General features: G+C 45.9%; 1 protein-coding gene across 5 annotated transcripts in view; it reads left to right on the top strand.

Annotated features, from left to right (window-relative positions):
* LTBP4 (latent transforming growth factor beta binding protein 4) overlaps positions 1 to 25834 on the top strand; it is a 259011-nt gene that overhangs the window by 94100 nt on the left and 139077 nt on the right. For all 5 annotated transcript variants that reach the window (XM_056540752.1, XM_056540753.1, XM_056540749.1 and 2 more), the window contains one exon: positions 16656 to 16817. In XM_056540752.1, the coding sequence (XP_056396727.1) occupies positions 16656 to 16817 (162 nt within the window). The remainder of the gene's footprint in view (positions 1 to 16655; positions 16818 to 25834) is intronic.

The raw sequence follows: 25834 nt of genomic DNA, 5'->3' as shown, positions 1-25834 counted from the left end.
ATTGATGACAGCAGCGCAGATCCTTCTCTCATGAAAGCCCGGGAACAAGAGAGCGAGCTATGGCCGCCACTCCCTTATATGGGCAGGGCCGTTTTAATTGGTCCGAATATCTGTCACTCACTGTTACAAGGAATTGTGGGTGCAATACGTCACAGGGACCTCCAAAAGGTCCTCAAGCAAAAACCATAGAGTTTTACCTGATCACGTGACCCGCAGGTCCTGCTACGCTCCGTACAGGTAATTAACTAATTATATATATTAGTACTATTATATTTATATAAATCCTGAGTAAACTGTTAGTTTAATGATGATGAGAGTTGACAAGGGGCAGACTAGACAAAAAGGACCCCAACATCCTAGGGACTCTGGCTATGGGGACCTATACACAGGTACCGTATAGGATGCGATACCGGGACACCACAAACCCCCTTACTTAAGATAAGTCGACCTCGACGTCTGTCCCCTAAGACAGAGGGACTAGGACTAGAACAGGATGATCTATGAATTTGCTATACATCCTAAGTAAACATTGAAAACATTTACATTCTCTGATACTCTTACTAGTATCTGGACTAAACAATAGAAATCTATCTAGACATTGATGCTATCTAGACATTGATGCTATCTAGACATAAACAAAGCTATCTAACCTTTAGTCTCTAACTTCTTAGACATTTTTACCAAGCTTACTATACATTCTAAAGCTTACTAGACAATTAGGCAGCTATCTAACATGTAGTTGCTAGCTCCTAAGACATTTTATTAGCTCTCTACACATTTTTATGAGGCTAACTAGACGTTAGTACAGCTCTATATACCTTTAGCATCAAGCTGACTAGACATTTTTATTATCTCACACATTTTATTCTTTTTGCCAACAATGAGTTAGCTGTTAGTACACGAAAGTTATACTGGCAATCCGGAAGCATGGTCACAGTAAGATTGGCTGCTAGGGTCTATCGGCTACATGCTATTTACCCCTAGAGCACTTCACATAACCTACCTAGGTTACTTTAAGAATTACGTGTTTAATTCTATATTTGCAAGAACACCTACTGGCCAGGTAGAGCATCTCACACACGCAAAGAAGGAGAAGAAAAAGTGTACCTAACAGTGGCAGGAATTGAATTTCAATAGGCTACAATCCCTAAAGTGTCTTCTTAAGTGAGATATTTATTTTGGTGTATGTACTAGAGAAATTTTAGGAAGTACATTTAAGACAGTAATCTAGAGTACTATGTGTGCAAGTACTATTTTAAGGGCAATCTTCCCTATTACTTTTGTTGAGACAGGTGCTAGCAATTGGCAACAGCAATAATACTACCTCGGAGGAGCCGGGGAGTCACCTATTTAGCAATTACTAAACACCTTTAGCATTCTATACATTTGTATGTACAAGAATCATTTACGTTTTTAGTGTTGCGTGTACACGTGCAGCACACTGACATTTTCTGTGTACAGCTCTGACTCACTTTTTATGTACATAGACATTAGACTATCTTTCTATGTACAAACCCTTACTTATTTTTTATGTACACAGACACGAGGATATCTTCCGGTGTACAAGAACCATATACATTTATCAACACTCCAACATGGTTCAGGTGCATTCACCTGATAAGTGCAACATTTAGCATAAGAGTTCTTATGAAGCTGCTGGTATATACATATAACAGACGTGTAAGGATCAACAGTCCACCTACACTAAGAGTTCATAGGAAGGGAAAGGTAAACACGGCCTTAACCACAACTCAGCCGGGTACAGTCCTTAACCCCTTAAGGACCAAGGACGTACTGGTACGTCCTTGGTCCTGCTCCCGTGATATAACGCGGGGCTACACGGTAACCCCGCATCATATCACGGCGGGCCTCACGGCGGGCCCGGCGTCATAGTGAAGCCGGGACCCGCCGCTAATAGCGCGCAGCGCCGATCGCGGCGCCACGCGCTATTAACCCTTTAGCCGCGCGCTCAGAGCTGAGCCGCGCGGCTAAAACCGAAAGTGAAAGCTGCCAGTTAACTCAGTGGGATGTTCGGGATAGCCGCGGCGAAATCGCGGCATCCCGAACACCTTACAGGACAGCGGGAGGGCCTGCCTCCTGCCTCCTCGCTGTCCGATCGCCGAATGACTGCTCAGTGCCTGAGATCCAGGCATGAGCAGTCATTCGGCAGAATCGTCGATCACTGGTTTCCTATGAGAAACCAGTGATCAATGATGAAGATCAGTGTGTGCAGTGTTATAGGTCCCTATGGGACCTATAACACTGCAAAAAAAAAGTTAAAAAAGTGAATGAATATCATTTAACCCCTCCCCTATTAAAAGTTTGCATCACCCCCCTTTTCCCATAAAAAAACCAGTGTAAATAAAAATAAACATATATGGTATCACCGCATGCGGAAATGTCCGAATTATAAAAATATATCCTTAATTAAACCGCTCGGTCAATGGCGTGCGCGCAAAAAAATTCCAAAGTCCAAAATAGTGCATTTTTGGTCACTTTTTATATCACTTAAAAATGAATAAAAATAAATAAGTCCTATCAATGCAAAAATGGTACCGTTAAAAACTTCAGATCACGGCGCAAAAAATGAGCCCTCATACCGCCCCATATACGGAAAAATAAAAAAGTTATAGGGGTCAGAAGATGACAATTTTAAACGTATTCATTTTCCTGCATGTAGTTATGATTTTTTCCAGAAGTACGACAAAATCAAACCTACATAAGTAGGGTATCATTTTAATTGTATGGACCTACAGAATAAAGATAAGGTGTAATTTTTACCGAAAAATGTACTACGTAGAAACGGAAGCCCCCAAAAGTTATAACACAGCGGTTTTTTTTTCAATTTTGTCGCACAATTATTTTTTTCCGTTTCACCGTAGATTTTTGGGCAAAATAACTGACGTCATTACAAAGTAGAATTGGTGGCGCAAAAAATAAGCCATCATATGGATTTTTAGGTGCAAAATTGAAAGAGTTATGATTTTGTAAAGGCAAGGAGCAAAAAACGAAAATGCAAAAACGGAAAAAACCCCGATCCTTAAGGGGTTAATGAATCTCCTACAGGCTAGGAGTCTCTTGACTTAATAGTCAGGCACAAGCTTAGTGGTTACGTTGCTGAACTTTGAACTGAAACAATCTTAGCACAGTCCTGCTAGGCACAATTCTTGAACTTGGTTGCTGCAAAATAAAAGTGGTTAACATGAGAAACAATCTGACATTACTTTAGAGTCTCTTAAGAGAATATTCTTCTTTACTCTTGTAGGGCCTCTTCTGGTTCCTCTGTATCTGCCAACATCAGGGGCAGGATTGGATTTGCCATAGCTTTGCCATACCACATTGGTGAGGATGGAGTGGTGGAAGGCAGCATTAGCAGGGGACACGGGCTTTCTAGCCGGGATCAAAGTGGGGCAACAGGGCTTGAACACCATCTCCAAATTAGGATGGACCCATGACTCTTTCGTTGGCACCCTGAAAGCAGGCAAACTCTCCATGTCAGAAGAGGGCCTTGGTACATACATTGGTACCTGTGTAGGAGGCAAACTCTCATTGCTCCGAGAGGGTCTAGGTACGGTCTTTGGTGCCCGCAATTTGGGCTTACTTTCTTGGACTTGAGCAGGACTTGACTCTCGACGGTATGTAGAAAATGAAGAACTTGACTCTTTACTGTACATAGAAGATTATGAACTTGGCTGTTGAAGCTCCTCCTCCTTGGGTACGCTGGTGGAGGCTTTAGGAGCAGACCTTTTCGGCCTCAAGTTGAAGGGGTCGGACTCCTAATCAGTTGACGGAAAATATTTGAAGGGAAGCTGTGTTGGGGTTGTTGGTCTGGGGACCGCTGCAGCCCATTCTCCACGAAGGCTCTGGATGGGGGTGTACTCCACAATTTCACCCACCTCCAAGGTGTAGAATTTCTTATGGAGATATGGCCTTTGCACTGCTCGTCGGTTTACGAGGATGGTCTGCCCAGTGTGGCAGTCAAGAAGTGTCCCATAACCTCTGACCTTGTAGAACTTGGCAACAGTTGCTCTTCTTCTTTCTAATGGCTCCTCCCCTTCTCGGGGGTGATCCCACTTACGAATGTACAATGCCTCCATTTCTTTGGTGTTTTCTTGCCACCGTACTTTCTCTTCATGGGGCAAATGCACGTGCTTGGGGGCATAGAGTTCTTTATGTCGGGCTTTTAGCTTTTCCATCAATTCGGCCAGCTCGGCTTCTTGACGGGCCCTTTCTTTTTCTGCAGTTGGGATTGGTGGGAGTGGTTTCCCAGGTAATGGTTTAAGTACTCTGTGCATGTACTCGATCAGCTCCGGCTCGTCTCCGAACACCCATTGCGGCAATTTTGGTGAGCACGGTCGTGCTCTTGGCAAGCTTGATCAAGGTATGACCTCAGGGCTGGAGGAGGAAGAATAAGCCGCCTCTGGCGGGGGTACTCACTGCAGACTCCTCCGATGGGATCTCGGCCCACGAGCCCCAAGTTCTGTGGTGAGGGGACAGTCTCACCGGCGATGCACCTCCAGGTGTCCCTGCACTCTCCGCTGGAGGTGTGTCTGACCAATTGTCGTCATCATCAGGCAGTGGGGGAAGATTGCAGGCCCCCTCTTCGTCTAATGACAACCGCTGCAGAAGGTCAGCAAGTTCTTGGAAAAGTCGGGCTGCGACTGCCACAACTTTCCGCTTTCCGGCGCCATTTTGCCAACTTCACCACGTGGAACGCTGCTCTCCACCATGTCTGTACTCTCCGGCTATCTGTGCAGTGCAGACTGAAGAGGTCGCTGTGCAAGGCGTCTTTTGTAGTGGGCTTCCCCAAAATGGCGGCCGGCAGGAAGGACGTTTTCGGTGCAGCCCCGACTTCTGGTCCCTCCAGAGACGACTCCTGCATCTCCAAGTTCCCTTTCGGCTGTGATAACTTGGCAGCCACGCCCAGGGGCGGGATGTGGCGCAGCACGGGCTTTCTTCGCGCGCTTTTCCGGCAGCAGTTCGGCTCCGCCATTTGCCGACCGGACCAGAGGATCGCAGCATGAACTCATTGCGCAGTTTACACATCTTAGTTGTAGATGATATTCAATAGTAGAAAGAAACAAACTCGGCACTGCTTCCTTAATTATAAGCACCTGACATCCAATGCCTCTGTTGGCTTAACCACGTCTGATGGTGCTCACTGGTAATAGCAAAGTCCAATGCAAATACTCCGTAAAGAAGAGAAAAAGAAACCAGGGCAACTCACCAATTACGTAAACTTCAAGCTTCTTTATTGATCCATGAAGGGTATAAACTGTGCAAGACACGGGTGGACAAACAACAAGGGGACGTTCGTTCGGGGCTACGGTGCCGTTTCGCAAGATATGCTTCAACTGGCCCACATCGTCTTCCAGCCGGAAACACATTTAAATAACCCTCCCCTCCGTTGCCATAGAAATGAGCCAAACAAAAGGTAAGTGCAATTAAAAATGTTAAAAACAACTGTGTGATACTCCTAAGATATTCATTTAAATTAGTAGCGCACTGAGCTCAGTACGTTCATTAAGACCTAAAGGCCCCATTGCTTCTAACCGAAGAATCCATTTAGTTTCATTTTTTCATTTTTTAGTTGTAGATGAATTTTCGCCTCCCCCCCCTTACTTTTCTCGTGGCCCCCTTGTAAGGTGCACAACAAACACCGCTCCCGTACACAGCAACACGGTTTACAGCACATGAATAAAGTTCGTTTTCTGGGGGGGGGAGTACACTTTCACTAATGGCGACTGTAGTAGGCACACACCCGAATCCTGTTCGTGCGATGCCAAAAAGGCTTTGTGGTAGGCCTCTGGGGTAGGGGTAATGTAGTCAGGGTATTGCTTCCGTATATCAGGGGTTAAGGTTAACCCTATAGTTCGTGACGCCAGGCTGAGGGCTAGTATGCTGAGATAATTCTCCAGCCTATCGCCGCCCTTCCCAGTAACGACAGGTGCATATGAATAATGACTGAAGGTCCACAAGATAGTTGAACTTGAACTTGGATAACTGTACTCAAAGGCTTGCGGTACATCCAATGAACAGTAACAGTCTCATACAAACAGTCTCTATATAGTTCAGTGACTGACAGTTGTTGCGGACCTTGAATTGTATTAAAAGTCTCTGAAGTCTCCGGATTTAGGGGATAGATAAGGTCTGGTGATCTTGCAGAGTGCTTAGGGATTGATACACTCACAATTTAGCATATATCAGCCGTTGCTGCAAGGCTCAGGCCTAAACTCATTGATGACAGCAGCGCAGATCCTTCTCTCATGAAAGCCCGGGAACAAGAGAGTGAGCTATGGCCGCCACTCCCTTATATGGGCAGGGGCAGGGCCGTTTTAATTGGTCCGAATATCTGTCACTCACTGTTACAAGGAATTGTGGGCGCAATACGTCACAGGGACCTCCAAAAGGTCCTCAAGCAAAAACCATAGAGTTTTACCTGATCACGTGACCCGCAGGTCCTGCTATGCTCCGTACAGGTAATTAACTAATTATATACATTAGTACTATTATATTTATATAAATCCTGAGTAAACTGTTAGTTTAATGATTATCTAGATGAGAGGGGACAAGGGGCAGACTAGACAAAAAGGACCCCGACGTCCTAGGGACTCTGGTTATGGGGACCTATACACAGCTATCCTATAGGATGCGGTACCGGGACACCGCACCGGCAATACCATGTTTTTAAAATGGGGGTGGGTCATGAAACGAGGATTCTATCTTTGGTTTTCTCTTCATATTGTGCACCAGTCCCTTGGGCTGATTCCTAACCAGCTAGTCAGCTAGTCTTCAATATCTCTACAGTACCATCTCAGGGAAAAAGTAACCTGAGGTTCATTGGCAGATCATCTGATCATTCATTTTGTGCCGCTATGAATTCTGCACCCAAGACAACATATGCCCCTCTCACACACAATCCCATCATCCAGCGGACAGATGGTGAAGTTGTGGTGACACGGAGGTGCAAGTTATGCTAGTCAGGTCATGATGCCAGGGCACCATTAGCCTATACACGGTCCGAAGTGGAGGCAGCTTCTCCTGGGCTAGGCACGGGGGCAATAAACACACCAACGCCAGATTACAGATAACTGTCTTTTACTGAGGCAGGAGTAGATGGTACAATACTCGCAGTATGAAGCAGCTTAGAAGGAATGCAGTGTAACCCTTTTGGAGCCCTGTTATCTTGCTGGGTCTTGCTGGGACTTATGGTGCTTTTCACCCACTTGAATTAGATACAATAAGAAAATAAGAGATATCCCTAGGGCAGAACTAGGGGTCTGCTAACGTCCAATTTCTGACACCGCCAGGGAATGACTCACCAACTCCTGTGCGGGGAACACTTGCATAATGGCGAGGCTGATTTGATGAGAGATTTTCTTTAGGCTTCCCTTGGAATCACCTCACACTTCTTCCACCTCCTTTCCACACTGCAGCTCACATGGAGCTCTTCACACAGCAGAAAATGAAACTACACTGGGGCAGCTCCTCCCAACTCCCCTACACTATATACAGGGCAATTTGGGGGTTCCCATTGGATAACAGGGTCACCTGATTACTCTGCATCTCCTTTTTTAAAAGAGTACTCCAGGATGGGAAAATTGTCATTCATACTGCTGGCAGTAAAAAAATAAAAAGGTACATACATTCCGTCACTCCACCAGTGCCTCCGGTAACCCACTCCGGCCTCCACTGCGATCCTCTTCCTAGTAGTTGGTGGTCCTGCAGGGGCCGAAAACGTCACACTGCTGCTCAGCCTGTTGCCGGCCGATGTGGGACTTCGCTGAGTGCAGTTTGACTCACCACCAGGAAGAGGATCGCAGCAGAGGCCGGAGCTGGTTAACGGAGGTACCTTTAAGCGTACAGTACAAAGATAATAACATAATACAGTCAATACAGCAAAGTGCATAAACACAGTAAACAATAGATCAGTGGGCCCATCACACGAGCAGCAGGCATGCCCGAGGAGATCTGTAGCCCACAGGACAGCCTTTGGTGCTGGGACAACCAATTATTTATGCAATGCGTGAGTGAATAAAAGTGTATTCCCTCAGTTATACTAGGTTTATGAAAGAATACATGGATAGGTTTGAACTTGTTTCCCCAGCACCTATTTAGCGGTCTTACAAGTTTAGGGGGAGGTCATGACTGATGACAGGATACCCTTTGAGAGTGATGAATGTCTTAAGTGTTTTTTTTACATGAACTTAGAGCTACCAGTTCAGCGTTTTCTGAGCACCTGGAAGAGTACTAGAGAAAAACATATGGATAGGTTTAGCTCGAGTGTTACTCCAGAATTTCTTAGTTAATTTCTAAATGTATGTTTAACGTAAGGCTGCATTCACATCACCATTTTACTCTTTGGCAGCCCGATCCGGCAGGAGCATTTTTAAACCGACTCCTGCTGTATCCCTACCCTACGCCATTCATTTCAATGAGCCGCTCAGAGTCAGCTTGTGACTCCGATCGGCTCATTTTCCAACCATATCTGTTTTTTAAACCAGATTGAAAACAATTGTCTGCTGTGGTCAAACGTGAGCCGAGGGGAGTCGCTAGCTGAATCCTGTTGACTCATTGGACTGAATGGGGTACATTGTGGGTATGGCAGCGATGGCAGTTCTTAAATTCTCCTGCTGGATTAGGCCGAAATGGGATGTGTCCACTCCAAAATTAGTGCTTCCTTTTTTGATACAGAGCTCCAAATTATCTGCAAAGTCTCAGTTATAATTCTGGCTCCCGATCCATCTGCAGACTTAGCATTGAACTATACTGGTTTAGTTTCTTATTGAAGTCAGTAAATAAAGTCTATGGCTTGTTCTATGAGAAAGCATCACTATACTACGAAAACTTAAAAGGGTTATCGTTTTTTTCGTTTTGTTGGTTTTGAAAAAATTTTCGGTTCTGTGAATATTCGGAATGCTGTGCATTCGTCATATTCAGTTTTCGGATGCATCCGTGAAATTTTTTTTCGTTTTCGGATGCATTGGTTTAAAAAACGTATGCATTCGTTAAAAACAATGTATACATTCGTTAATTCTGATTTTTTGGTTCTGCACATGTCTAGTGATCCCTCAACATACAATGGTAATTCGTATGTTGAGGGATTCGTGCAATGTAAAAAAGTAAAGTCCTACTCACCGGTCCCCGCTGCTCCCGACGGTGTCCCCCGGTACTACGCTGGGCTCTCCTGGTCTTCTCCGGTCCTCCGTTGTCTGCCGCAAGGCCTTACTGGGCCTCCGTAGCGACGTCATCACGTCACTGCCGCAAGCCGTTCCTATTGGATGACGGGACGGCGTGCTCGACGGCGTCATGACGACGTCAGAGGGAGACCCGTATGAAGGCCCCGGACCAGCCCAGGACCCACCGGAGGAAGGCCCGGAGCAGCGCGGAAAGGTGAGTGAACCTGCCCGGGCTGCTTCAACTGCTATCCGGCAGCAGCTTAAGCATTATGCGCTGCCCGATAGCAGTTGATGCATGGCCCCGACATTCGGTATACTGAAAACGAATGCATTCGTTGTTTGTTAACATGCATATTCGTTATGCGTTAGTTAACGAATGCATTCGTTAACTGTATATTCGTATTCGTATGCTTTTTCGGGATTTTGAAATTATTTTTTTTTCGTGCATTCTTTTCGTAACGAACATCCGAAAATGGGAAAATTTGTTTCGTTCCGTGTTCGTTATGAAACGAATTGCACATGTCTAATCCTTAGAATACCCCATTAATGTTACACTGGCAGAAATCCAACTCTTAACACCTCAGAGATCAGCTGCTTGAAGAGGTCATAATGTTCTTTGTAGCCAGAGTGTGAGATAATGTAGTATTGTCCCATTCGAATGTACTAGACAACACAAGAATACCTTGCACCGGCACAATTAGCATGGTGGCTCAGTACAGGGGGTGTTACCCCATACCCTTGCTGCCCTTTCAGGCATCCTCCTGCAGTGTCCACTGCCACCCCTCCCGCATCTGTTTATTGTAATTGTACAGTATATAATCCCTATGTTATATATGTAAGAGTGTTATATCTTTAAGACTGTTTACCATGTGAGTTGTCATGTGATTGTTACCCAGGAGGTATCCGTGACCAGGTGACCTAGGGGGGACCAATGGGACCCCACCAGAGCCTCCCCCATATAAGCTCTGGGTGGAGCCTCTGCACGCTCTCTTAGTCTTTGCTGAGGTCCAGTGCAGTTGTGCCTAAGTGTCCAGAGTCATAGGAGCCTCAAGTCCAGTCTGCAGCCACTAGCTACAAACCTGCAAGTAACCACAGGCACAGTCTTGTCAGTGATAAGTCACAAGTCAATCAAGTCACAGTCCTCCATCTAGTCAACGTGACCTGTACTAAATTGTCCACCACTACTGCAAGTCCTAGCAAGCCCTTAAGGTCTCTGAGGTCACTGGTCACCTCCGTGGGCCTAGCTGAACTGTATAGACTTTTCCACCTGTCGAACCTCAGTAAAGCTACCATTGTCCGTAACTTGGCATTGGAGTCATTATTTTCCCCGTGCCTAGCCCAGGAACCAGTGGTATATCTTTTGGTGGTATTGAGAATAAACCACGCCCTGGCATCACAAAAACAAGGGGTTAATTCCATCTGCCCTTTGCATAACACCCCATACCACATATATACAGGCTTGCATCTTTTCTAAACACTCCAAATACTGAAACGGTGGGAATCGTACTACCACTGATCTAAGTATAGGCCACTGTCATTTCCAAAAACTTTTTATATAAAGTAAAAAATAACATTATATGTATATTTGAAATACTGTGGTGTCCCTGCGGCTTTTGCTTGTGTGTCTCGGCTGGGAGAAAATGCAGAAAGTAAGGGCGGGACATGAAGGGCTCTGAGCAGGCTCCTGGCTTGGCAATCAGGCTGCTGTGTGAGCCGGGAACGTGTCTTAGAGCCTCAGTAAACAGAGCCCTGTGTAGTAGCAGGGTGTGATGAGGGCAAATGTTGTTACCCCTAGGGGTAGATGGCATTAACCCCTTGTATTCATTACGCCAGGGTGTGGTTTAGCCTATAACCACCCAAAGGTATACCATTGGATCCTGGGCTAGGCATGGGGACAATAAAGACTCCAAGGCCAAGTTATGGACAATGGTAGCTTTACTGAGGGTAGACAGTTGGTAAAGTCTACACAGTTAAGCCAGGGCCCAAGGAGGTGACCAGTGACGCAGAAACCTTAAATGGGCACTGTCAGATACAAAAACTTTTGATATGTTGTAAAGCATGTATAACCAATAGATTTTGCAATTGCTTTCATTAGAAAATTTTCAGAATTTCATAATGAAAAAGCCAACTGCCCCCCTCCCCCCGCCTGCTTGGACACATACTAGTCCTGCTGTGTCCATGCATCATGGACACACTTCCTTGATTGACAGCTGTGAGTGCAGGGCTCAGAGCTGGAGGAAAAATCCTCCCACTGTCAGCTTGTGTCCCACTACTGTCAGTGAGGACAAGCTGGGAGTTGTAGTTTTCCTAATGCTAGGGGAGATGTCAGCAGACAGCATAGTGAGGGAGGGGGCAGAGACATGCACAGTGAGGCCACGCCCCTCCCTTTGAGAGGAATTCAGACCACAAAAGTGTAATAAAAAAAATATAAAAAGGTACTAGACACATAAAAATGAGATGTACATGGTCAGGATTAGGTACTGAATGATATATAACATTTTATTTTTTTGTTGGATCTGATGGGTACGCTTTAACCCCTTAACAACGAAGGGCATATATTTAAGTCCTCTGCCTGCTTCCGCGATATGCCGCGGGGTCACGCAGTGACCTCGTGTCATATTGGGTCGGTCCCGGTGGCTATCAACGGCCGCGACCCGCAGCTAATACAGGACATCACCGATCGCTGTGATGCCCTGTATTAACCCTTCAGATACGGCGATCAAAGCTGACCGCCGCGTCTGAAGCGAAAGTGAAAGTATCCCGGCTGCTCAGTCATGCTGTTCGGGACAACCACGGTGAAATCGCGGCATCCCGAACAGCTTACAGGACACCGGGAGGGACCTTACCTGCCTCCTCAGTATCCGATCGGCGAATGACTGCTCCGTGCCTAAGATCCAGGCAGGAGCAGTCAAGCGCCAATAACACTGATCACAGACGTGTAAATACACGCCAGTGATCTGTGTATAAGATCAGTGTGTGCAGTGTTATAGGCCCCTATGGGAGCTATAACACTGCAAAAAAAAAAAGTAAAAAAAAAGTGTTAATAAAGATCATTTAACCCCTTCCCTAATAAAAGTTTGAATCTCCCCCCCCCCCTTTTTCCCATAAAAAAAATAACAGTGTAAATAAAAATAAACATATGTGGTATCACCGCGTGCGTAAATGTCTGAACTATAAAAATATATCGTTAATTAAACCGCACAGATCACGGTGCCAAAAATTTGCCCTCATACCGCCCTGTACGTGGAAAAATAAAAAAAAGTTATTAGGAGTCAGAAGAGGACATTTTAAACGTATAAATTTTCCTGCATGTAGTTATGATTTTTTTCCAGAAGTGCGACAATATCCAACCTATATAAGTAGGGTATCATTTTAACCGTATGGACCTACAGAATAATGATAAGGTTTCATTTTTACTGAAATATGCACTGCTTAGAAATGGAAGAAAAGTTACAAAATTGCGTTTTTTCTTCGATTTTGTCACACAATGATTTTTTTTCCGTTTCGCCATGGATTTTTGGGTACAATGACTAATGTCACTGCAAAGTAGAATTGGTGACGCAAAATATAAGCCATAATATGGATTTTTAGGTGGAAAATTGAAATGCATGTCCTCAGTGTGCAGAGCCCTGCTTGTCCTCAGTGTACAGATCCCTGCTTGTCCTCAGTGTACAGAATCCTGATTGTCCTCAGTGTACAGAGCCCTGCTTGTCCTCAGTGTACAGAGCCCTGCTTGTCTTCAGTGTACAGAGCCCTGCTTGTCCTCAGTGTACAGAGCCCTGCTTGTTCTCAGTGTACAGAGCCCTGCTTGTCCTCAGTGCACAGAGCCCTGCTTGTCCTCAGTGTACAGAACCCTGCTTGTCCTCAGTGTACAGAGTCCTGCTTGTCCTCAGTGTACAAAACTCTGCTTGTCCTCAATGTACAGAACCCTGCTTGTCCTCAGTGTACAGAGCCCTGCTTGTCATTGTACAGAACCCTGCTTGTCCTCAGTGTACAGAGCCCTGCTTGTCCTCAGTGTACAGAGCCCTGCTTGTCCTCAGTGTACAGAACTCTGCTTGTCCTCAGTGTTCAGAGCCCTGCTTGTCCTCAGTGTACAGAGCCCTGCTTTTCCTCAGTGCACAGAGCCCTCTGCTTGTCCTCAGTGTACAGAGCCCTGCTTGTCCTCAGTGTACAGATCCCTGCTTGTCCTCAGTGTACAGAGCCCTGCTTGTCCTCAGTGTACAGAGCCCTGCTTGTTCTCAGTGTACAGAACTCTGCTTGTCCTCAGTGTACAGAACCCTGCTTGTCCTCAGTGTACAGAGCCCTGCTTGTCCTCAGTGTACAGAGCCCTGCTTGTCCTCAGTGTACAGAGCCCTGCTTGTCCTCAGTGCACAGAGCCCTCTGCTTGTCCTAGGTGTACAGAGCCCTGCTTGTCCTCAGTGTACAGAGCCCTGCTTGTTGTCAGTGTACAGAGCCCTGCTTTTCCTCAGTGCACAGAGTCCTCTGCTTGTCCTAGGTGTACAGAGCCCTGCTTGTCCTCAGTGTACAGAACCCTGCTTGTCCTCAGTGTACAGAGCCCAGCTTGTCCTCAGTGTACAGAGCCCTGCTTGTCCTCAGTGTACAGAGCCTTGCTTGACCTCAGTGTACAGAGCCCTGCTTGTCCACAGTGTACAGAACCCTGCTTTTCTTCAGTGTACAGAGCCCTGCTTGTCCTCAGTGTACAGAGCCCTGCTTGTCCTCAGTGTACAGAACCCTGCTTGTCCTCAGTGTACAGAGCCCTGCTTGTCCTCAGTGTACAGAGCCCTGCTTGTCCTCAGTGTACAGAGCCCTGCTTGTCCTCTGTGTACAGAGCCCTACTTGTCCTCTGTGTACAGAGCCCTACTTGTCCTCAGTGTACAGAGCCCTGCTTGTCCTCAGTGTACAGAGCCCTGCTTGTCCTCAGTGTACAGGGCCCTGCTTGTCCTCAGTGTACAGAACCCTGCTTGTCCTCAGTGTACAGAGTCCTGCTTGTCCTCAGTGTACAAAACTCTGCTTGTCCTCAATGTACAGAACCCTGCTTGTCCTCAGTGTACAGAGCCCTGCTTGTCATTGTACAGAACCCTGCTTGTCCTCAGTGTACAGAGCCCTGCTTGTCCTCAGTGTACAGAGCCCTGCTTGTCCTCAGTGTACAGAACTCTGCTTGTCCTCAGTGTACAGAACTCTGCTTGTCCTCAGTGTTCAGAGCCCTGCTTGTCCTCAGTGTACAGAGCCCTGCTTTTCCTCAGTGCACAGAGCCCTCTGCTTGTCCTCAGTGTACAGAGCCCTGCTTGTCAGTGTACAGAGCCCTGCTTGTCCTCAGTGTACAGAGCCCTGCTTGTCCTCAGTGTACAGAGCCCTGCTTGTTCTCAGTGTACAGAACTCTGCTTGTCCTCAGTGTACAGAACCCTGCTTGTCCTCAGTGTACAGAGCCCTGCTTGTCCTCAGTGTACAGAGCCCTGCTTGTCCTCAGTGTACAGAGCCCTGCTTGTCCTCAGTGCACAGAGCCCTCTGCTTGTCCTAGGTGTACAGAGCCCTGCTTGTCCTCAGTGTACAGAGCCCTGCTTGTCGTCAGTGTACAGAGCCCTGCTTTTCCTCAGTGCACAGAGCCCTCTGCTTGTCCTAGGTGTACAGAGCCCTGCTTGTCCTCAGTGTACAGAGCCCTGCTTGTCCTCAGTGTACAGAGCCCAGCTTGTCCTCAGTGTACAGAGCCCTGCTTGTCCTCAGTGTACAGAGCCTTGCTTGACCTCAGTGTACAGAGCCCTGCTTGTCCTCAGTGTACAGAACCCTGCTTTTCTTCAGTGTACAGAGCCCTGCTTGTCCTCAGTGTACAGAGCCCTGCTTGTCCTCAGTGTACAGAACCCTGCTTGTCCTCAGTGTACAGAGCCCTGCTTGTCCTCAGTGTACAGAGCCCTGCTTGTCCTCAGTGTACAGAGCCCTGCTTGTCCTCTGTGTACAGAGCCCTACTTGTCCTCTGTGTACAGAGCCCTACTTGTCCTCAGTGTACAGAGCCCTGCTTGTCCTCAGTGTACAGAGCCCTGCTTGTCCTCAGTGTACAGGGCCCTGCTTGTCCTCAGTGTACAGAACCCTGCTTGTCCTCAGTGTACAGAGCCCCGCTTGTCCTCAGTGTACAGAACCCTGCTTGTCCTCTGTGTACAGAGCTCTGCTCTGTCTTACTTTAGAGCAAAGAATCGTTTTAGCCAGATAATAACAGACCATCATCTAGAAAGAAGTGAGCTGTGTTTGACATTGTCCTCAATTGACTATGTGTATGGTTGTGTCTGCAGAACAATTGTTTAATTGGTTAGTGTGTATGGCCGCCTTGAAGGGGAACCTGTTATCACTTTCAACCCTGAACCATGAGTCAATGTGGTGGTCCCTGCTGCCTTCTCCTCCCCCCACCAACCTTGACTGATAAATCTCTCTCTATCAATCAAGACCGGCGGAACAAGGAGAAGATACAAGTGACCACAACAACGATGACTAGGCACCATGAAAGTGATAGCAGGTTTTTAAGAAAATTTCTAGTGTTTGGGAAATACGTCCTTTGCAGAGACTTACATCATCCAAAAGCAGATGCACAGTCACAGGCTTAACTATGGGTTGCATAGGTAGACACAAGTATCGTAATTGGCACATGGTAGGTTGGGTGTCCTGTTGCTTCATTTTGCATTGGAGATCTTGAGCTTCAAGCTACGGCTCAGTACATGGTGGAACTGAATAAAGTGTCACCTTAGATAGTGACGCTGACATGGCACTTATACGGGACCAATGTGGATGACGAGGAGGGCTGGTAGGAGCATTGGTGTGGGTAACATTGGGGAGGAATGATCATACCTGCTGTGTACAGAAGGCATGTTGCTATCTATGTTGCCCTTGCTATTATCTTCCCCCAGAGTGTAAAGTGAATGTTTTGGAGCAGGAGTGAAGGGGGTTAAAGTGAGCCCTACTAATGGCCCTTGTAAACATTGTTGTTGGATCTGTGCCCAGTGACTGTTTTTAATTAGTTGATCCACATTTCATATTGTAGCCAGCGTGCCGGGGAACTGTTCTCGCTTTCTGTCACTCCCTCATCCGTCCTCTCGCACTCTCCCTCTTTTTTTTTTTTTTTTTTTCAAACTTTCTTTTGCTGTAATAAAGTCAGAGTATCCTTCACTCCAAGTCTCTGTTCTCCTGTATGAGGGGAGTCTAAGACCATCAGACCCCAAAGGAGCCCATATCCAGATCCCCACAACTCTCTCTCTCCCCCCTCCATCTCTCCCCCCTTTCTCCTTCTACGTGAGAGGCAGGAGGAGTTCAGGAAGAACATAGAACATAGTTTCAACAAAAACCCAACACAGCCCCAAGAAGAAAATTAAACCCCACTCCCTGAGGCCCCCCAAGAGCTAGCAATCCATCTGGGCCTCTGGGAGTGAGAGATCAATATGGAGGGGAAACTAATCCTTCTTTCTGTGTCTCTTTGCTGCTTGGGGTGGACGCCAGCCTCCGGACAGGTGGAGAAGGTGAGAGTGATGTTCACCCCTATGATATGTCGAGTGCACTGCGTGGGCGACCGATGCACTAACCAGTGTGAGAAGGGGAACATGACCACCGTCTACAGTGATGAATTGTCCAGGAACAACAGAGAGCATGGATTCCGAGCCTGTGAGTATGACTACATTTACTATGTCACTGCACTGCAAAACTTTTACATTTACTACGTACTCTGCCTTTGTATCAGTCCATAGCTTTAGAGTCTAATAGTGTCTATGTTATCATTGCAATGGATGGAATGTGTAGAGAATAATATGATGATTTGGAGAGAGCGAGCACATGTCTAATAGTAGAGGCCAGGGCAAAAATACCAACAACCACATGTATTCAATCACATATAGGAGTGGCTGCATTTCACATGGTTGCAAAATCATTTGTAAACTTATAAAAATGTACGGTTTATTGACATCAGGCAGCGGGGAAGATTTATCTATACTGTGATAGGATGCGTTCTTCTGGGAGGCACGGACAGGGAACGCAAAAGGTGCATGTAGAATGATGAATGTGGTGCAGCTCGCTAGACTTTTTTATGGCTGGTGTACCTCCATGCCAATATCGTGCAGCAAAAAAAAAGAAACTTATAATAGATTTGGTAAATTAGGCAACCCTTGCTTGTCACGCCCCTTTTTTGGTCCATTTTTCAAAATTGATGCCATAGAGACAGAAAATGTTATCTTGGCACCAGGTATAGGCTCCATTATTCCGGTTCTTTTGGGTTTTTGAATGTCTTATATTTGCATATGGCCATGATGTTGTTTGACTAGTAAACGTTTTAGCATTAAAAGGGTACTCTGGTTAAGTCAACTTATCCCCTATCCATATGGGGGGTGTGGCTGTCCGACTGCTGAGACTACCGCTATCTCCAGACCGGGGCCCCGTCTCTTGCCTTGGAATGCTCCGGCCCCTACCATCGGAGACAAGCGAGAGTGACGGCCTGCTCAGGCAATCACGACTTAGCCAGTGATTGGTTGCACAGGCCGTCACTTCTGCTTGTCTCGAAAGGTGGGGGCCATTGAGCTGAGAGTATGAGTGAGTTTCTAGGCCCCGTACTGGAGATTGTAGGGCGTCCCAGCAGTTGGGCCCCCAGCAATCAGACACTTATCCCCTATTATGTGGATAGGGGATGAATTGACTTATTAGAGATTTATTAGAAGGCTGAACCCCAAAACCAGCCAATATCATTGGGGAAGCGGTGGCGACCACTACAGGAAAAAAACGTGGTATTACAAGGTGCCCATTCATTAGATGACTGTATAATGCATGGTTACTCTGAGTCCTACAGAGCAAGAAGAACCTTCTTCTCTGCCCCAATATAGTGGACTCCAAACTGTGGCACCCCAGACTTCGCAAAAATTAAAATTTTTAGCATGCCCGGAAAGCCCTGTAGATAGAGAATAAGTTTACTTCCCCAGAGTGCCCCTTTAGGCTTGGTTTACTAACTAGGTGTTAACAACCAGTCTTGGGGTTCAATCGCAGAATGATAATAAAACCAGGGAATATCTATTACACATTGTATTAAATTCTCACTGATTTATTAGACGGCTGAACCCCCTAAATCAGCCAATATCATTGGGGAAGTGTTGGCGGCCACTGCAGGAGGAATGTGGTATTACAAGGTGTACATATATCAGGTGACCATAAAATACATGGTTACTCTACAGAGTAAGAAGAACCCTCTTCTATGCCCCGATACAGTGGTCTCCAAACTGTGACCCTTCGGATGTTGCAAAACTACAACTCCCAGCATGCCGAACATCCCTGTTTTTAGGGAATAAGTTTACTTCCCCAATGTGCCCCTTTAAGCGTGGTTTACTAACTTGACAACTAGTCTTGAAGTTAAGACAGAATGATAGTGAAATCAGGGAATATCGATTACATATGGCAATAAATTCTCACAGATTTATTCGACCGCTGAATCCCCAAAATCAGCCAATGTCGTTGGGGAAGAGTTGGCGGCCACTGCAGGAGAAATGTGGTATTGCAAGGTGCCCATTCATTGGGTGATCATATAATGCATGGGCAAGAAAGACCCCCCATCTATGCCGTGGTTTTAAAACTGTGGCCCTCCAGATGTTGCAAATCCACAACTCCCAGCATGCCCGGACAGCCGTTGGCTGTCCGGGCATGATGGGAGTTGTGGATTTGCAACATCTGGAGGGCAACAGTTTAGATATCACTACCCTAATAGGACAACTGTCTTAATGGACCCAAAACGTATTCCTATTTAGTGTGCTGTTGAAAGCCATGAATTAACTTCCAATGGTGTTCCGCCTAAAAGGATATCCTCAACACCCTCACAGGAATTTAGGCAGCCGAGCACTCGCTAGAATTACATGTAAGAGGTTTCTCAGCTCTTCTCGTGTGGCCGTATGATGTCATACAGGATGTTTCATGAAAGGCCGCGTAGGATAATGGATGTGAAATAAACAAGACATTGGAAGAATGAAAGATCTCATTACGGCCTGACAATCGCACAATAAACAGCTCTGGTATCAATGTGTAGAAACACGTTGGAACTAGAGTGTGATTTTGGAAGGCATATGGAAATAGCATGGGATTACGTTTTATCTAGGGAGGTCAATCTCAGTTCATAACCGCGCAGGTACCAGATCCATCTGAATATCGCCATAGGTGGCGAGTACGGATCCAGCCAAAATATGTATAGTTCGCGCCATACTGCATTTATGGTGTATGGACATCTACAGGAGGCTTGCGCAACAGTGTAGACATCTGGTTGTCATGTTCAGCAGCAACTGTACATGGCAAACATATGACCCCAGTGTGCTATTCATTTTCTTATGTAATCTTCTGTATAGGAAAGCGAAGCAGAATACACTTTCCTATACAGCAACAAAAAGATCCATATATATTTATAAAACTCAATGTATGTATGTATATATCTATGTATGTCCCAGCATCACTTTCACACGGCTGGAGATATTTAGATGAAACGAGTACAAGTTACTTATGTGACAACTAAAAATGGAGTAGAGTAAAAGGGGATAACATGTTTGATCTATGGAGTCCCAACAATCTCTAGTGTGGCACCCTGGTGATGCGCAGAAGGAATTCCGCTCTGTGCCGGATGACAGGCGACCTCTGCCATCACGCCCCCTCCATTAATGTCTATGGAAGGGGGCGTGACGGCTGTGTACTATCCCCTGGCTTCCGTGTTCGTGAATGCTGCAGCGCCGACTCGGAGATCGCGGGGAGTCCCAGTGGTTAGGATTTCCAGTACTTCTCTTGATCGTGTTACTCTCGGCTGCAGAGATTGCCCGGGACTTTGAAGCATTCTGCCGACTGTCCAGCAGGCAGATGCACGAGGATGGGATATAAGTTCAGGATATGAGGACGGGATATAAAAGGACAAGATATGAGGATGGGATTTAAGGAGAAGATATGAGGAAGTGATATGAGGATGGTATATAAAGTTCGGATATGAGGATGGCATATGAAATGAGGACAAGATATGAGGTTGGGATGTGAGGATGGGATATGAGGTCGGAATATGAGAACGGGATATGTGGTTGAGATATGAGACGAGGATATGAGGTCGGGATATGAGAATGGGATATGTGGTTGAGATATGAGAAGAGGATATGAGGTCGGGATATGAGGACGGGATATGAGGATGAGCTATGAGGACAAGATTTGAGGATGGGATATGAGGTTGGTATATGAGGATGGATATGAGGATACAATGTGAGGAGGGGATATGAGGTCGGAATATGAGCACAGGCTATGAGGTCAGGATATGAGATCTGGATATGAGTTTAGAATATAAGGACGGGATATGAGGATAGGAAATGAGTACGGGATGTGAGATCAGGATATAAGATCGGGATAGGAGGAATGGATATGAGGACAGGATTTGAGGTTAGGATATGAAGTAGGGATATGAGGTCAGGTTATGAGGACAGGATACAAGGTCGGAATATGAGGCCGTGATAAGAGGTCCGGATACGAGGAGAGGATACAAGGTCAGTATATGAGGTCAGAATATAAGGTCAGGGAATAAGGATGGAATTTGGGGTCAGGATATAAGGACAGGATATGTGGATGGGATACGAAGATGGGATATGAGGCCGGGATATTATGGGGCCCTCCTATACTGTGGATAACATCATAAATAGGAATACCTCTTCAGTAGATGGTCCCACAAGTAAAAGTAGATCACATATTATCCCACAGATAGAATTCCCAGTGATCAGCTATAGTTTGATGTTATGTTCATATACACATTGTTTAATTATTGAATATTTGTATTTAAAATTGGTAGCTGAATATTTGAAGAATATGAATGTTTTATAGGTAAATAGATTTCCACTATGGTGCTAATTCTATCTTTCCCATCTTATTTACACAAACTCCCCCTCCTGGTACCAAACAGTGTCATCCTGCTGCTACCCCTAATACTGTGCTGCCCTGCCCAAGGCCCGCCAGTACTGCAGTACAGGAATATTAGTGCCATTCAACCCTGGCAATACTAGAATCACACTGATTGTATACACCACCATAATAAGTGCCACACATAGTGCCCTCAAAAATAATTATACCAAGCAAATAATACCTGCCAGTAATAGTGCTCCCCTACATTGCCCCAGAAATTAACTGTGCCAGCTAGAATGCCCAAAACATTATTAGTAGTGCCCCTGTAGTGCCCCCAAAAAGTAACTGTGTAAGGATGTCCCCATATCAATAGTGCCACCCAAAAGTAACTGTGCCTGTGTGTCCCTTATACTAATAGTTCCCAAAAAAGTTCCCACTAATAGCAATATTATATATATATATATATATATATATATATATATATATATCCCACCAAATTCAAAGTACTCCCCAGAGTGCACCTATTTGTAATAGTACCACCATTAGTAATAGGGCCCCTTATAGTGCTCCTAATAGTAATATGGCTCTCTTTCAGTGCCCATTAGTAATAGAGCAATAATGTCCCCTACAGTGCAGCAATATTAATAATGCTTCCTGAAAGTTCCCTGTTAGTATTAGTGCACCAATAGTAATAGTGCTTCTCCATAGTGCCTCAGTAGTACCCTAAATGCCCTGTTGGGGCGAGTATAGTGGATTACAGCACCAAAAGCCGTAGACTTAGGCCATGTTCACACTACGGAATTCTCGCGGAGTGAACTTAACATTAGTGTGAATGGGTCTCCGCGAGACCCGTTCACACTGCGCCGCTGAAATTGTTCTGCGCAAAGAAAGAACATGTTCATTCTTTGCGCGGATTCCGCGAGCACTGCATAGCTGTCAATGGTGACGGCTCAGTGCCCTGCGGCCCTAGCGCCGAAGCAACATCGGTGGCCGCCGCCAGGCGGAATCTCTGCTCGCGGAATTCAGCGAGCGGAGATTTCGTAGTGTGAACGAACCCTTACACTCTTGATGGGATGTGACTTTATTTGCTCCCCATTGGGCAACATTTCAGCAACAAAGTGCCTTTCTCAAGCATAACATATAAAGTGACAATGGGGGAGATTTGTCAAAATCTGTCCAGAGGCAAAGTTGATGAGTTGCCCATAGCAACCAATCAGATCGCTTCTTTCATTTTTAAAGAGGCCTGTGGAAAATGAAAGAAGTGATCTGAGTGTTATTTTTCCTCTGGACAGGTTTTGATAAATCTCCCTCAATGTGCGTATATATAGGAACAATGGTGTTCACAGATTGGTTAATCAACAGGTGTCTCACATTAGTAATATCACTTCCCTCAGTCTCTCATTGGTTAAAACATGTTGTCATAGTGATCCATATACATACAAATCGTATTACAATAAAACATCAGTGTAACATCGCTTCACCATACATGTATAAATCTGATGAGTTTACAGAGACTTCATTTACATACCGTATTTTTCGCCGTATAAGACGCACTTTTTCTTCCCCAAAACTGGGGGGAAAAAGTCGGTGCCTCTTATACGGCGAATACACCCCTATCGCGGCGGTCCCTGCGGCCATCAACGGCCGGGACCGGCGGCTAATACAGGACATCACCGATCGCGGTATTAACCCTTCAGACGTGGCGATCAAAGCTGACCGCCACGTCTGAAGGGAAAGTGACACTAACCCGGCTGTTCAGTCGGGCTGTTCGGGACCGCCGCGATTTCACCGCGGCGGTCCCGAACAGCCCGACTAAATAGCCGGGTTAGTGCTTACAGGACACCGGGGGGGACCTTACCTGCCTCCTCGGTGTCTTCTCCGTTCAGGGATCCCCTGTATGGCTGTCGCTCTCCTTCCTCGTCATCACGTCGTCGCGTACGTGTGTCGGCGTGCGTAACGACGTGATGGCGATGTAGTTTTGCAACATCTGGAGGTCCGCAGGTTGAAGACCACTATTGGGTTCAAAATCTTAATTTTTTTTAATTTTGCTATAAATTGGGTGCATCTTATACGCCGGTGCGTCCTATAGGGCGAAAAATACGGTACATCCATGTTTCTGATCGCAACCTCTACTCACCGATCGATCAGTATTCACATATCTTCATAGTGTGGTGTAGTTTGTAAACAAACGTTCTGTGTTTGCGCAGATACTTCGTAGGATGGGCGCTACTTGAGTCAGCTGACTCACCTTGACCAGTGATCTTCACTCCACAAGGCCAGTGCTCTGTGCGCACAAAATGTCCTGCGCATGCGTCAAAATCAGCGCGTGCACCTTACGATCACATTCCCGCATCACCTGCGAGTCCTGCGATTCCCGCATCACCTGCGAGTCCAATTGGACTTCAATACAAGTGAGCTGTATATAGGACAAATATAGTGCAATAAAAAAAATAGGGCTAACAGGACATATGTGGATAAAGAAATATTTTATTTATAATATAAAAAAAGAGGTGCAGTACTGAGACATGGATTGATGTATCACAAAGTATAACACAGCCCAATTTTTCGTTTCATTCTCATAGAATTATCTACGTTAAAATGACAAAGTGATATCCTCCATGAAGTGACAAAGTGATAATGTGGTAGTGCCTAAAAAATAAATAAAATCATTTCTTAAGACTAAAATTATTCTAAAAAAAAATTAACCTTATATTTCACCCTATATCCATAACATGAACTGGACGTAAATTTGAAAGAAAAAGGGAAAAAAGGAAGAAAAAAGGAAGAGAAAAAAAGAAGAAACAAGAAAAAAAAAAGGAGAAAAAGTAAGATGGAAAAAACAAAAAAAGGGCGATAAAAACCAAAAAAAAACAGGAAAAGAAAAAAAAGGGAAGAGAAAAAGAAAGAAAAAAGATGCAAAGGGAAAAAAAGAGGGAGGAGAAGGAATTGAAAAGATAAATAGAATAAACAAGAAATCAAGAAAAAAAGAAAAATTTAAGAAAATGAGAGTTCCATAAATGCCTACATAAAAATCCATATTTAACCCTTTAGGGTACATTGTGTCTAATACATAGATCCATTTCAACTCCTTCTATCGCAATAGTTTAACCTATCGCCCCCTCTTCTCGGGGGGGGGGGGGGGGGGGTACCTGATCAATAATATGGAACCTTAATTGACTGACATTACCACCACATTCCAAAAAGTGTTTGGGTAAAGGGAGGTCATTTTTTTTTTTTTGTTCTGATGGAAGATTAATGGCCATTGAGTCTAATCCGGTATTCATTTGTAGTTTCACCCACATAATAAAGTCCATAAGGGCATGACAATAAATAGAGTGACGATTGCGGGTCAGCTGACCAAGGTGAGTCAGCTGACTCAAGTAGCGCCACAACACTCAGGGCCCCCAGACCAAATAAAGCAAGGGCCCCCAGTCGGCCCCTGTTCGGACATCAGCATGATTGGTGATGTATGGCCTTAGCCAATGGAGTGCAAGCAGGCACTGTGGGTACATGTATGCCTTGTGTCTTTAGGGCTCATTTACACGGACGGATCCTCAGCGTATTTTACGGTGCAGATCCGCCAACAATGGACCTTACAGGCTGCCTCCATCTGTGTTTGCTCATAGCGGCAATCCATTGCTACGAACAGACACGCTTCGAGGTGCATGTTCGCCTCGCGCATGCGCAGTAAACTCGCACACATCGCAGCTGCTCTTGGCCAAGCTCAGGGAACAGGAGGAGAGGCTGCGATGTGTGCGAGTATACTGCGCATGCGCAAGGCGAACATGCACCTCGAAGTGTGTCTGCTCGTAGTGGTGGATTGCCGCTATGAGCAGACACAGATGGAGGCAGCACTGTAGGGTCCATTGTTGGCGGATCCGCAGTGTAAAATACAATGCGGATCTGTCCATGTGAATAAGCACTTAGGGTACATTCACACGTACAGGATCTGCTGTTTATTTTCTGCAGCTGATTTTGCTACCTATTGAAGCTAATGGGTTGCAAAGTCAACTGCACAAAATATGCAGCAAAAATATGCAGCAGATCCTGTACATGTGAATGTACCCTTAAGGTGTTAATGATAAATAAACAAGCAGTATGTTCACATGTTGTCGCCCCAGTGGGGTCACTTTCCCTCCTCCAGTGTCCACAGGTCCCCACATTACTAGAACAATTTTTAGAAAAATCGCTCCAAAAATGGCGCAGTTTTACTGCGATTTCGAAAAATCGCGGTAAAACCGCGCCATTTTTGCCGCGATGTTTCCCAAAAATTGTTCTGGTAATGTGACCTGTTGGTGACCTGGGGACACTGGAGGAGGGAAAGTGACCCCTCTGGGCTGCTACTATACACATTACTCAGCCCCGGGTTATACTCAGGGGGGAGAGAGGCAGCGCACAGGGACATCACTCACCTCACATGAAGCGGCTGCTCTGTGTTCCTGGGAGGCCTGTCAGCTCTCGGCCCCTCCTCTTCCTGTGCTGGGGGCGGAGCCAACAATCATGTCCTCTTCATCCCTGCACTGCTGTCTGTGTCAGAGCAGGACCAGCACAGGGATATTTATATAGAGAAAGACATCACCTGAAAGTAGTGCTTGTCTGACTAGGGATCTGGGACAAGTGTCCCGAATCCTCAGCAGCTGCCGGGCCTTCGGACTACGGACGAATGGACTGGCTGGTCAGTCCACCCCTGAGTAGCGCCCATCCTACGAAGTATCTGCGCAAACGCAGAACGTTTGTTTACAAACTACACCACACTATGAAGATATGTGAATACTGATCGATCAGTGAGTAGAGGTTGC

The sequence above is a fragment of the Hyla sarda genome, chromosome 9, assembly GCF_029499605.1.
Source record: "Hyla sarda isolate aHylSar1 chromosome 9, aHylSar1.hap1, whole genome shotgun sequence".
Lineage (NCBI taxonomy): Eukaryota > Metazoa > Chordata > Amphibia > Anura > Hylidae > Hyla > Hyla sarda.
The sequence above is the reverse complement of the archived record's forward strand: the minus strand, read 5'-3'. Positions and strand labels throughout refer to the sequence as shown.